The sequence below is a fragment of the Cajanus cajan genome, chromosome 11 (genome assembly GCF_000230855.2).
Source record: "Cajanus cajan strain Asha chromosome 11, NIPB_CcT2T_4, whole genome shotgun sequence".
NCBI lineage: Eukaryota > Viridiplantae > Streptophyta > Magnoliopsida > Fabales > Fabaceae > Cajanus > Cajanus cajan.
In genome coordinates, this window is record NC_138527.1 from 7,794,517 (window position 1) to 7,809,508 (window position 14,992).

Consider the following 14,992-nt stretch of genomic DNA (forward strand, 5'->3'; position numbering starts at 1 on the left):
CACTAAATTGTCGCGCCGAGCGCGGTATCAGTAGAATACCAAAGGTTGGCCTTATCTGATATGACACCGGGCGGTGCCGTTCAGCGCCGGGCGTAGTTAGGGTTACAAACGTGCAAGTATTTAATGCGCCCGGCATGGAAAATGGGCGCCCGGCGTTATTAATGCTCAGACCTTCTAGTGATAAATGCGCTGTGCGCGCCGGACTTGCCAACCCCCTGGAGCACCTAACTTTTAATGCGCCCGGCGCTCCAATAAATGCGCCGGGCGTGGTCGTTCCAGTAGCCATAATGAAGGTTGGGCCGGGCGCAATTAGAAATTGCGCCCGGCGTGGGTGTTGGCAGAGACCAATTGGTTTTAGGTGCGCTGGGCGTGATTTCACGCCCAGCGTGATTAGTTCTATAAAGCTTTCACCTAGGCTTTTCCACTCCTCACACTCCTAACATATTCTAATCTATATTAACCCACTCAAGCAAGATTCACATAATTAATACCTAACACAAAACAAATATAATACAATACAACATACATATCATAGAATATAAACAATCACAAAACAAGTCCCAAAAACAAGTATAGCATGCAATTATAACACAATCACAATAAAAGTTAAAACACTAAAGTAATTGAAAAACATATGCACTAGAGTTCAGATCTCTGGGTTGCCTCCCAGGAAGCGCTTGTTTACTGTCCCGAGCCTGACAGTGACCAACTTGAAGTGCTCTAATTCTCCTTCTCCTCCTATTGCTCTTGTTCCCCTTTGCCCCGTGTGCAACCTCATGATTGCTCAACAACGGCTCAGAAGGATTGGTCAGTCTAATTTGAACAGTACCTTGCATACAAGAGAAAGCTGAAGACTAGAGTACACAGGTTAGCTCCAACAATTCATTGCTAAAATAAAAAAATAACAAAACAATAAAGGATTAAATCACAAATAGCTATAAATACTAAATTGTCTTGCTAATCCCCGGCAACGGCGCCAAAAACTTGTTGAGATTTCCGTTGAAACACTTTTGTTAATATTTGTAAATTCGTTTAATTCTATCAACGGTCTCAAACACAGCAAGTATATCGGTCGTTCAAGTAGTAAAAATATCGTATCCACAGGGATTAGAAGGTAAAATAAGCATTTATTGACTATTCGTGACTAAAGAATAATTCCAATTTGTAGTTTGTCATGTGAATGTGAATTAAAGATCATGACTACTGGAATGAAAGCTATAAAAATATTTGTTTGAGAGTGGAAAAGGTTAGAAATGATATTGTGGTATTGTGAGGTTGTGGGGGTCAAATTTCACCAAACGTGATGGAGGACCATCCTTGAAGACACACGTGGGCCCCATCACTAGGTCCATGGCTAGGAGAGTTGAAGAGGAGGAGGGTGTTCACACACCAAAGGATACTCTCCTCATGATCATAGAGTATTAGTACTCTCCTAAGCCTCATTAGTATAGGGTTTATTTTATTTGCCAATTTTACCCTTGTATTTTGGGGTATTTTAGTCATAGGATTTATTTTCCTTGTATTTCCCATTTTACCCTTGTATTATGGGGTGCCTTAGATGATTAGGGTTTTTATTTTGGGCTAGGGTATTCCATTAGGAGGTGACGCCTATTTTGGTGGTTTTTGGACATATTTTTGGTGTTAGAAAGGCTTAGGCCCAAGTGGAGGGCAAAGGTTGCATGGACTTATCATGCACCTAGTTGTAGCCAATCTAACCCCTTAGATTCCATCCTTGGCCACCAAGTAGCATCTAGGGTTCATTTGGCATTGCATTTGGAGTGCATTTGCCTTGTGAATTTCGGCCATGCATTGCTCCAAATGCAACCCTAGATGCCTCCCCTCCTATAAATACCCAACACCCCACCACTTGTAAATACTTTGGATTATATGAATTTGAGAGAGCATTTTTGCCTCAAATCCTTCCTTAGTCCCTAGGTTAGTTCGGCTAGCCTCCTTCATTCTCCACCCTTGGAGAGTGAAACCCTAGAGTGGCCTCCACCTACCTTGGAGTGAGCCAACCTAAATCACCAAACACCTTCACCTAAAAAGCTTCCGCCCAACCACCTAGACCTCACGGCCATCTTCCTTTTCTCCATCCTAAACTTCCCTTTTTGTCTTCCTTGTTGAACCTAGATCAAGGGCAAGGTCTTCCCCTTCATACTCTACATCAACCATGGAAGGAGGAACCCATCAAAACGTAACACTAATGTATCCTTAATCTCTTGTTACATACATTGCTTAGTCAACCCATAAGTTTACTCAAACCTAATCCCTTAGAGAAAGAGTCTAGGTGCGGACATTGAATATCAATTCCTTGAGTACCCAATATCTACACCCGCATTACGGGCTAGGGTTTAAGACTACTAATGGGTCAAGCTCTATCTCTAGATACAATCTCCACTAGGCATATGTTCCAGAACTAGTTTCAAGGGTATTTCCCAATACTCAATGGAACCTTAAATCATGCAAAGGGTGATCAATCCAAAGAAAGCATTAAGCGTAGAAACGTACACAACAAAGAATGAAACAATACATATATATATCATTAAAAACGTAAGGATTACAATAGAGTACGTTGGTTACATCTAACCCCACAAAAATGGGTGGAACCACTCAACAATGAGGGTAAATACAAAATAGAGATGAAAGGAGAAGTGAAGAACCGAAGGAAAGATCCGCACACGAACGATCCCAAGCCCTGAGAATCCCTTCCGCAGCTCTTGGAGGCGCTCAATGTGTGAATGAGGGTTTCTCCCTCGAAAATGGCTTCAAATACGGGCTTGGGAGATCAGATTAGGGTTTCGCGCCCGGCGTGTAAGTCTTCGCGCCCGACGCGTAATCTTTTGAACACTTTCTGCCTCATTGTAAGCCCGGCGCAATTCCATTTTACGCCCGGCGTAATGTCTTCCAGAGAGTTTCAAGCCTCTCTGTCTCGATCACGCCTGGCGCGGGTAGTTTCGCGCCCGGCGCATGTGTAACTTGCATAAATTGAATGCTCTGCTCTTCTCAAGCCCGGCGCGGTTCATATTGCGCCCGGTGCAGCCACTCTGCTCTGCTCCTTAGCTCCTTAGATTTCCAATCCTAAGGTCTTCCATCCTCAATTCATTAGCTCAATACCTGCACAAAAAATGAGGTGTATTAAGGTATTGTTAGCTGAATTTGGGTTAGTTATATCTGCACGCAAAATGAACCAAAAAGAGAACAATTATATTGCAATGGTTCAAAGGATGAGTGGAATTTGTTCATTAAGTCTCATCCAAAAAGAGGTAAAATTGAGACTTAACACATTACCAGACGCAAACGAAGAATACTTAAAAAATGTCTAAAGTCTACTATTCACAACAAGAGATATCAAATATCGTCTACACTCAAAGAAGAGCACACGAAGTCATCAAATTTTTTAGAAGAAAGAAGAAAGATAGACAAGGACGAATCCACAAGTGAAAGCATGCGTGTGTCAGAGAAAATACACCTACTTTTCAAAAAAAGACAATGCCTTTATAGCTACAATGACAGAAAGAGAACAAAAATACCTAGGATATGATTTAAGTCAAAAATAAAAGTGAGCATGAGAAAACTACGCAAAAGACTTCACGTAACACAGATTTAGTAAGCAAACATTTAATGCAAGATCAAATGCATTAAATGAACGATCTATATGGCCATGAACGAATCACTATCTGCGCCAACGGGAAGCTCTGCTCTAACGGACACGTTCAAATTTAATCAACGGGTAGATTTGTCATGAGGCTATAAATATCAAGACCTATCAAGAAAAGAAACAAGAAGAGGAGCAACGAGCAATAAGCAAAAGAGAATGTAAAAGAAAACTTACATCTCTTCTTGTACAGTCTTGTATATTTGTGTAAATCTAAGATAGCTTATCTTAGTGAGTGTTGAGACTATCCTATCCTCTCTGTGAGAGTAATACACACACTCAAAACACATATCTCTGTAAAACTAAGGTTGCATACCTTAGCGAGTGTAGAAACCATCCTATCCTCTATGTGAGAGTTATACACACACTCAAAACATCTATCTGCAGTAAAGCCTGAAGAGGCTAGTTGAAAGAATACTTGGTGAACCAGAAGTGGTTTAAGAATACTAGCGCTAACGAGTGAAGTTGGCGAACCAAGAGTGGTTGATAATACTTGGGGAACCAGAAGTGGTTTAAGAATACTAGCGTTGACGAGTGAAGTTAGTGAACCAGAAGTGGTTGATAATACTTGTAATCCGTTGTGATTAGTGGAACCCTTCGGCTGAAGGAGACTGGACATAGCTCAGGTCGAGCGAACTAGTATAAAACTCTTTGCACATTTTATCTATTTCTCAGACGCAAATTTTTTTTAGCTGATATATCGTACTAAAAATTTTGTCCACTATTCATTTTTCACTATAACTATCTTTAAACAGAAAATACAGTTGCTTAACTTATTATTTTAAGAAACATTTTTTTTCCAGACGATAAACTCTCAGACGCAAAATACTTTTGTTGAGCCAACCTTGCACAGTTTTTTAAGTGTTCAGAATAATATTTTTACTAGACAAAAAAGAGTCTCTTTAAGAAAACGGATTTAAAATTCCTTTGTTTACCATATCACATTTAAGGATGTCAATAGATTTACACAGGTTGACATGCTTTCGTCTACCCGAAATATGAAGATATCTGCTACAAGAGTTGATTTTATTCTCGACACCCTTTTTGTTTTGATAGTTCGAGTCATATCTAACAACACAATCAATACCTGGATCTTCCACCCATATATTCTCAAAGCGGAAATACTTATGAAGAGGGTTAGAGAGGTTAGCATGAAGCTTAAAAGTAATAGGAGAGTGATCGAATTTACCTGCTACACCGTTTGATAAAAGGTAGTTAGCAAATAAATGACGTCAATCCTTAGTAATAAGTACTCTATCAAGCCGTTCTTCAACAAGGTTATTTGGGAGGTTTCCTTTGATCCACATAAACGGATGACCAACTAGGGGCAGGTCCTCTAAGTCGCAATCCATCGTGGCTTGACGAAATCCCTGGATCAAATAATGGGGATGAGGATTCATTCGTTTTTTGTTGAAGGATGATAGCATGTCGTTAAAATCCCCAATGATACACCAGGGGAGATTTGAAAGAGAGGCAAGATGCCTAAGCAGGTCCTAAGAGTCTTTTCTCTTACGTCTCTTAGGATAACCATAAAAACTGGTAAGCCTCCAATAGTTGTCATTTTGATCTTTAACAGTAGCATTTATGTAATTTGCATTAGCTTGAATAATAGTAATATCGAAGGTATCATTCTAGAGAAGAGCGAGTCCACCTCCACGACCGATCCTATCAATAACAAACCAATGGTTGAAATTCAAGATGTGACACAAATCTCTGATTCTATCAAAGTTGACCATGGTTTCACTCGAAAAGAGTATATCAGGCTTGTGTGAGCGGGTAAGGTCCCGTAATATCGGAATTGCACGCTTGTGTCCGATTCTGCGACAATTCTAACTTGTTAAACTCATAATTCCTGGCAACCCTGGGTGTTAGGGACTGCAGATAAAAAAGTCAAATTGTTCTTTTCATTAGAGTCATCCATGTCAACTTGAACAAAGTCATTATGATGTTCTGGGTTGGTACTAGGTTCATGTCTTCTACGTTTCTTATCAGCTCCAATGATAACCTCATTAGCGTGCGGGTGCAAGTCTTTGGTAGGATTTGCAGTTTCATGATTGTTATCTTGGTACTTATAGTTATCATTTGCGGTAATGTTGTCATCACGAAGCCATCGTTCTCCTCTAATGTTGGGAATTTGGTGTATATCAACATGTATTCTGGGCCCTAAAGACGAATGCCATCATTTTCTTCATGTTCGAAGAGGTTTGGGCAGAACTTGTCATTATGATTGAGAATACCACACAAATAACAAAATTGGCCAATTTTTTTGCACTTAAAAGTAACGGTCTTCCATTCTCCACCTTGTTTCTTAATTTTCTTGTCTTTTTGCAAAGGGGAACGAATGTCTTTTTTAATACGAACACACATATAAGATTTCCATAAAGAAGCGTTGTGCTTGGAGTCATAGTCAAGAAAAGTTCCTAAGTTATTTCCCAAATGTTCACCTATATTTTGAGACATAAAACCTGTAAGCAAATCATGAATTTGGACCCAAACATCTTCGTGGTTTAATGGGATATCTTTTGGAATATCACCTTCAAAGATTTTTCTTAGAATAAGGATATTGTTTTCAAAATTCCAGGGGCCATTATCAAGGACACTTTAAGATCTATAGGATGGTAAAATTGAAATAGAAAGACACCTGGTTTAAGTTCAGAAATAGAGACACCTTTACCGAGTCGCCATATACTAGCCATACAGTTCTTCATTATATGAGTACGAATGGGTCTGTCAGTAAGGAAATGACCCACAAGACTTAGGTTAACTAGGTTAGAGGTACCTTCATCATCTCTATCTTTGATGATTAAGCCTTCAAGATCTTCTTCCAGGGAGCCCATAGTTTTTAACGAAATCGGGTAATGACTTAAGGATGTGCAAACATAAGAAGTTTTTAAAGAAAAAGTGCAGTGGTATAAATTGAAAGAAAAAAAATATAAAAGAGGCACATGCAAAAATATGTAAAATGAGTTTAAGAGAGCATGAGATGATTACTTAATAATGCTGTAAAATTTTGGTTGGACCCAAAAGATTTCAAGTATACATGCAATGATTGCAAAAAAAAAACAGATGATTATGAGGCCTTACATCGAATATGCAACATGTAGATATGATGATCAGGGAAGTGAAAAATTCGGAGAGAGAAAAAGAAATGAAAAAAGAAAAAAGGAGACCACGATGCAAGATAAAACTGGACTATCCTAAAAGATAGATATGTGAATAATAGAGAAAAAAAGGATCTTAGAAGACTCAAAAATAGGAAAAGAAAGGTTTGTGCAAAATTAACGTAAAAAGTCATTTAAAATGGGAGATATTGAATTTGTTATGCGTACAAGACTACCTAAAAAAACTATGAAAAAAGCATACAAGTAGCGAAAACAAAGAAAACATACAAGAAAATACATAAAAATCAATTGTGATGAGAAAAAGGTGAAAGAAAAGAAAACCTGCAACAATTACGAGAAGAAGAAATGATTAGGGAGAGAGAAGGAGATAAGTGATTACGAAATCAATTGCAACAGGTAACACACATCAATGATAGGTGACAAGACTCACAAATAGAGAGAGAGAGCTCTCATAAGAGGAGAGAAATGTACAAAAAATGAAAGAACATTTATTTATCAAAATCTTTTTAAAATCTACATCTAGTTATGTATTATAAAATTATAATTGTTAATCACTTAGCCTCAATTAACTTAAGAGGAGGGGTGAATTAAGTTTTCTAAATTTTCAATTACTTTCTTATCAAATATAATTCCTTAGACAAATTTGTATGTAAAGAATGAATGATGATGCAAACTACACAATTGCAATTTAACAACAAGAAATTAAAAGTGTAGGGAAAGAAGAATTGCAAACTTGATTTTATACTGGTTCGGCCAAACCTACCTACATCCAGTCCTCAAGTCTCCCACTTGAGATTTCCACTACTCTTGTAAACCTTACAAGACTTGAATCCTCCAACACCTCGGAGCTCCCTTTCCTTGTGTTGAGATTCAAACACCAAGAAGGAGAAAAACTCTTTCTCCTTTACAGATCCAATGATCTATTGAGTTTTACAGAATGATTCTCTTGAAGAGTGGATATTACACTTTTATGATCTTAAAGAACTCTTTAGAGATTTTGCAAATGACTTTGGCCAAGTAGATTTTGTAAATGATTTTCACAAATAGAGTTTGTCACCTTTCTATGAAAAATTATAGGTATTTATAGACAATTGTTTCTTAGGTTATGTCTTTTCATGAAGAGTTGTAACTTTCTATAATTTTTTCAAAAAATAGGCTCTGGTAATCAATTACAAGACTTGGTAATCGATTACAACGGTTTAAGTTCAAAATGTTTGAAACGTTGTATAATTTAAATTCAAAATTTGAAATTTTATCTTTTGGTAATCGATTACAATGACTGGTAATCGATTACCAGAGAGCATTTTGTATTCAAAATTTGAACTTTGAAGTTTCCTGTTCTGGTAATGGATTACAAGGTCTGGTAATGGATTACCATAACATATTTTTGCATTGTTTCAAAAACTTTTATGTAGAAAACTTCATATCAATAAGTTCTTTCACAAATCTCTTTTAAGAAATGATTTGAACTATTCTTTAATGGTGTGTTTGGATGAGGAATTTATATAGGGTAATTCATTTATTTGAAGAATTTCAAATTCCTTGAGGTGAAATGTTTTGTTTGGATGAGGAATTTACCAAAGAATTTGAAATCCAAGCATTTGTGAAATTCCTTAAAATAGTAGAATTTCAAATTCTCCCAAAAATGGGAGAATTTGAAATTCCTCATATTTGTTTTTCTTATTTCACTTATATATTTTATCTTATCTCTTTATTCTTTTAATTATTGGATATTCAAAAATATTTTTAAAATTATTAAATATTATCTTATATTAATTTTTAAAATTATTAAATATTATCTAATATTAATTTTTAAATTATTAAATATTTAAAAATGAATTAATATTTATTTTTATAAAATTTAATTTAAAAATATCATCATATAAATATATTTTTAAAATCAATTTTATTATCATGGAATCAAATTATCATATTCAACCTAACAATTTAAAATTTAAGAAATTTGAATTGACTCATCCAAACAAAATATTTTAAGAATGATAGAAATTGAAATCAAAGTAATTCAAATACCAAGAATTTAAAATTCCTTGAATTTGTAAAATTCCTCATCCAAACACACTATAAAGCTTTTGTTAAGTCTTTTGAAAATATTTTTACTTACTTTCAAAAGATTTAAAACTTGCTTAAATTTAAAGAGATTAATTTGTGACTTTTGAAAACTTATTCTCAAGGCCAAGCATACTTACAATTCTAAAAGATTCTTTTACATTCTTAACTAAGTTGACAAGACTTATCTATGTAACACTTGAGATCTTTTTCTTGCATCAACTTGCTTTGACTCAACCTTGAGTCTTCTTCAATGCTTTATAATCACTTTGGCATCATCAAAACATTTGTGCATATTTTCTTCCACATTAATTTTGAAATTCTTACTATTTTTAGATTTTCAATTAAAAAGTTATAATACTTTCTCTTTTTACATTATTGGTTTTCTACTTACATTTTTCTTCATAAACAAATCTATTTAGGATATGATGGAACAATTCTATTTGGGATATGATCCCACATTAAATATGAACATCGCTTCCGGTAGAGATTTAAACTATAGTTCACCACATTTCATTATACTTAACCCTCATTGTTTTGAATATCAAATATGAGACATGTCATTCTCACGAAGTTTTGATAAAGACATAGTCAACTAAATCTTAATGAAAATCAATCTAACTGATAAATATAAACAAAAGGCAAAGCTAAAAAGAGACTCAACGAAGATTCGACTTAAGATTTATAGTAATAATTTGGAAAAACTTGAAACTAATTTTAAGATAAAAAATGTTTTTAATGAAAAAACTCATTCAAAGGACAAAGAATTGACCTTGAAGTAATTAAAAAACACTAGAAAAATGTTGAATTGTATGTATGTGATTCTTGAAAGCTATTTGATGTTAAGTGCAAGAGAGGTGATACTTAACCCGGTAGTTACAAAGAGCATCAAGAATTTTGGCTAAGCGTAAGAGCCTTCATGCTATGCTAAGAGCCATATAGAATGAACCCTAAATTAACACTAAGCAAGATCCAACTCTTAATGTGTTAAAGGTGAGAAAATGGATAAATAACTTAAAAATTCAATTCATCTATTAAAAATTTTTTGGTGTAAGAATATCTAATCCATCAATGAAATATTAATGTTTGTAATTTTTTTGAAAAATGATTTTTTTTGTTTATTTTCTCTTTATAAATCATTACATTCTTATATAGTCTTTTAAAATTCACAACTTTTTTTAATGTCAAAATAATATTTTAAAATTTTAATACACTAAATATTTCATATCGTAATTCAATAGATTTTAAAAAAATAGTAGGTTGGCCATTAACCCTCCATAAAATTAAATAGATAGATTTAATTTGCTCTATTAATTAATTTTATTAAAATACATGAAATTGGTAGATCAGATGAATGATGGATAAATAGATTCTTTTGTCACTCCTAATATGCACACAAGTAACAAAGAACATAATATATTTTGATGGATAATCAATAATTAATACATGATCAGGCTGCCCCTTAAGCGAAAACTTTTTTTTTCGTCCACGAGTATTCAATGATATCTTTACTTGCACTATCATTGCACATCAGTGACACGTCCTCCACACCTCTAGGGAGACTTTTAGTATAAGGGATGGTTCTATTCTTGGATCTCCTATCAATTCCATTGTTTAGGATCCCACTCTCGAATTCATCCACTATTAATTTTATTAACTAATACTCGTCTAAGTCAGTCACTAATCACTTGGTCAAACTATCATCTCTGATACCACTTGTTGTGTGTCAAGGGTGACCACACATACACATCTCCACAATGGTAAGATATTATCCGCTTTAGGTATAAACGCTCACGATTTTGCTTTTGGACATCACCCAAAAGGCTTTTGACTTTGTTTGTCTCCCAACAATTCTTTCCCTAAACAAAGTACCATAGTTACCCCCTTTTACAAGGGAAACCATTAGTTCACGAATATATTCGATGCTGACCCATAAAGTTCAGTTACACTCTAAGTATTTACACTACCACTCTATCATGAACTCAAGATAACAATACATGCCTCCTAACCATCCATATTACTAGGAAGACTATCTTCCACATATGGACCCACTATTAAGAAAATTTTCGATACAAGGGAATTTAGAGAAACTTCTCTATGAAATTAACCCAAATTTTGAAAAAATGAGGCATAAATGTTAAACTCAAGTCATTAATGACTTATTTATAGACCTCTAAATTTGTGGGTCAAATCATAATTAATTACAAGTCCACTAATTATCTTATTAACAAGCTAAAATATTACTAAAATGAACTCTAATTAATCGAGTAAAGCCCACGAGTAGAGACAATGACTTCATATGAGATTTCAAGCTTATTAAAGTTCAGATTGTCTTGAGTCCGCAAGGGTCAAAATTAAAGATGTTTTTCTTATCCTTCTAGAGCTGCCAACTTTGTACAAATTCGACTTTTGTAACTCCAATTATGCTTTGTCAAAATGAATGAAAATATGAGAATTAACTATAGTTATTCTCAATTGAGTCCACTAGTATAAAGCACCAAAATTGCCAATATTAGATACACATATAGGTCAACTATGCCCAATATAATCTACAAAATATGCTCTATCAATTGTTATGAATGTATTTATGCATGTTTGTTAACCTTTATTTTCACATTGAGAGCATGTAGTTAGATGTATTTCACTTTCTTGAATATGTGTCATTTGTATTTAGACCAAATGTCATTTGTAGGTGATGATTTAAGTAATTGTTCTGGAGAAGAGACTTAGGCCTCAATTAACCACTTTTAAATTTGGGTTGCCTTCTTTTAATAGGATGTAACATTGAAAATATTATTTTTGTTTTGAATACATGTTTAGACCTTGCTTTATAGTTTGGTTTTAAGTTTTGGTATCACATTTGAAGTAACAAGTATTTACTTACTTATGTTTTTGTAGGACATATATGTTTTATTTTACTTAAGTTTAAACTTGAATTTAGTTTTGAGTATGTCATGGCTTCTATCTATTTTAAGATTACTTTTAAATAATGTTCTTTTGTTTATTTTTTTTTGCCATTTGTATCCATAATAAACAAATGAAGGTTAAATGTGTCACAACATACACTATCAGCAACGAGCACAACATGAACAATGTGAACATCATGATAGAAATGCACAACACAAAACTGAATACTATTAAAATGGTTTAATACATCAAATAATGCAACAATTTGACATTACTAGAAAGATGCTTCAGAAAGACACCATTATAAAAGTACATTAGAAGGACAACACTCAAAATGACACCAAAAGAAGGGTGTATTAGAAAGATACATCAAAATGGCACCATTAGGGATACACAAAAATGTGCTCATCCTAAATGTGTACATTAGAAAGGTGAGCATAAAAAATTACATATAGAATGATGCACCTTAGAATGATGCATTATGAAAGTACACATTAAAAGGATCATAAAAAAGGTGCACATCAATGATGTATTGAATTAGTATCATAAAAAAAAATGTGCACATCATAAAGGCACACATCAAAATGCTGGATTTGAAGAAACTTTAAAATGAAGTTGAACTTTCAAAGTATACGAATTTCCTAAGCAACAAGTTAATCTCGAGTAAAAACTAAAAAATGTCAAACTTCAAATAAAGATGACAAAGTCACAATTTAACCCCTCTTTTAGTCAATCTATTTAAAAAAGAAAATAATCATGCAAGGTTGCTACACTCTTTATATTTTTAACAATGTCAAACTTTCTAAAACAAATCCTGAGCATTTTAAAGACATGCTAATAATAAATCTTCTTGAGATTGATAAAAAAATGTATTTTTTTGAAAGATATAAGGTTTTAGCATCACAATATAATAAGCTATAAGTCTATAATCTCTTCAAAATAATTTCCTGATTACCATTTTTTTTAATACTTATCAAATTAGTTTGAGTAAATTAAACTCATATATATATATATATTTTATTATTTTATTTTTATATTTTTGAGATTGTACATAATATCTCTATATATTTTGAATTTATAGTGAAACTCCTTAAAAGTGAGAAGATATTTCATTGTCTTTCAACTCACAAATAATATTAAATTTATGAATATATTGGTGTTATGTGACTTGGACATAACTTTCATTAAATCTTTTTTTCCCAAAAATGTCTTTCACCTTCTCCATTAAAAAAACATTTTTTAATTAGATATTTAATTAAATGAGATTTTTAATTAAATATTTAAACAGAAGAGTACGAGTATAATTTATTAAATTATTTTTAATTATATATTTAATTAAATGAGATTTGTAATTTCCTTTTTATTTTAGTCAATACTTAAATCTCTTCAATCAAAATTAAATATAATAGGCTAGTCACAAATATTATTAAATTAACATTTCTTCAACTAAAATATTTTTAAAAATTGCAAACTCTTATATATTGTTTCAATTTTAAAAATTGACTCAAAACAACTAATTCAACTACTTCAACCAGTGAGCAATGACTTCATGTTTTACCCTACTCTATCCGGGTCTTAAAAACAGATTTACATCATTAGTAAAATGTTCTCTTATAGATATTACAATACTTTACATATATTCATGCAATGTAGGAAATAATTTATGTTCTATACTGGTCTACATGTTGTATCTCTTGTCATATTTTGAATGAAATGCAGTAAAATTCTGTAAAAAAAAAAAAAAAAAACCTTAAGACTTAAGAGTGATGAAGGCTGTTGACCAGCAAACATATTTTTATTTAGCATCCAAAACTTGTCAACTTGGCGCGCAGTGTGTGACACTAGAAAGGGTTTTAGAGTGGCTCTTGGTTTCCCTCTTTGGCCTCATCCAAAATCCCTAAAACCCCAACACTCACACTCACTCACTCACTCACACTCATTTCCAAATGGTTGCATTTGCAGCCCTATGAAACCCTCTCCGCTCCGAACCCCCAACCTTCTCCGCACCCCCTTCCCTTCCTCCATGGCGCTCTCCTCCGCGCTCCGCGTCCTCCGCCTCTCCTCCGCCTCCTCCTCCTTCCTCCAGCCCTCGCGCCTCCGCCGCGGCCCGGCGGAGCTCCGCTTCCTCTCCCTGCGCGCGTCGCGCCGTCCGGCCTCCGCGGTCCAGGCCGCCAAGCGCCGGGACGGAGAAGGGAACGGAAGCGTGGCCACCGCTGCGGATAACGGTAACGGTAACGGTAACGGTAACGGAAGTGAGGGGAGGGTGGTGACGAAGGAGCTTCACAAAGAGGCCACGGAGGCTTACATGGCGTATGCGATGTCGGTGCTGCTCGGTCGCGCGTTGCCCGATGTTCGTGACGGCTTGAAGCCTGTGCACAGAAGGATTCTGTCAGTGTTCTGTTCTGTTACGATTTTTTTTTGTTTTTTTTTAAGTAATAAGGGTATAGAGACACTTTTGGGAGGAAAAAATGTGAAGGAAAAATGAAATAAGGTTATCTATATGCTAAAACTTGCTTTTGTAAAAGCTTATTTGTAATTTTTTTGGAGGAGTATAAGAGAGCTTCTATAAATTAGCTTATGCATAAGTTAATTTTAGTTTATAGAGAAACATTTTATTTTATTTTTGTTCCCGAGAAGTTTATCCAAACATGCATGTGTTTATTTTATTGAAGCTTTGTGGCTTATTAATTGAGGATTACTGGAAATTTTGATAATATTTCTTCTGAGATTTTGGTTGTTTAAGTTTTCTCTTAATTCCGAAAATGGGGAAATTTCAATTTTTTTTTGAACTGCTTCCATTTTATGAGTCACTGGGACTTTCGAACAATTATCATTTTGAGTTTTTCCTTCTTCGGTTTTTCCTTAAATTTAAAAGATGGGGGCAAATTTCAAATTTTAAAAGTTTTATTATTTATTATATTATTCAGTTCTTTAATGTCTAGTTTTTTCTTTCACTCTTGCCAAAATTGTGCGAATTTCATGTTAACTCTTTTGTTTTAACAATAATGGATTAAAAAGCCAGGAGTTATTTTAGTTTGGCGTGGGGAAGACCCCTTCTTAAACTATCTTTCTATTTTATTCATTTTGCTTTTGGATTGATTGTGTTGGAGCTTGCTATCAAACTGGTGCCTTGCATTCATGTAATTTTTTAAATTATGCTCAGTTAAATGTGAATAAGCAAATTGAAATGCTAATTACGGGTCATTTGATTACAAAATCATTTAGTTGAGGGAAGTTT

At 34.1% G+C, this 14,992-nt stretch overlaps 1 protein-coding gene across 1 annotated transcript in view; it reads left to right on the forward strand.

Annotated features, from left to right (window-relative positions):
* Positions 1-13,577: 13,577 nt before the first annotated feature.
* GYRA (DNA GYRASE A) overlaps positions 13,578-14,992 on the forward strand; it is a 32,722-nt gene continuing 31,307 nt past the window's right edge. The window contains exon 1 of the mRNA XM_020379871.3: positions 13,578-14,142. Within this exon, the coding sequence (XP_020235460.2) occupies positions 13,721-14,142 (422 nt within the window). The 5' untranslated portion in view covers positions 13,578-13,720. The remainder of the gene's footprint in view (positions 14,143-14,992) is intronic.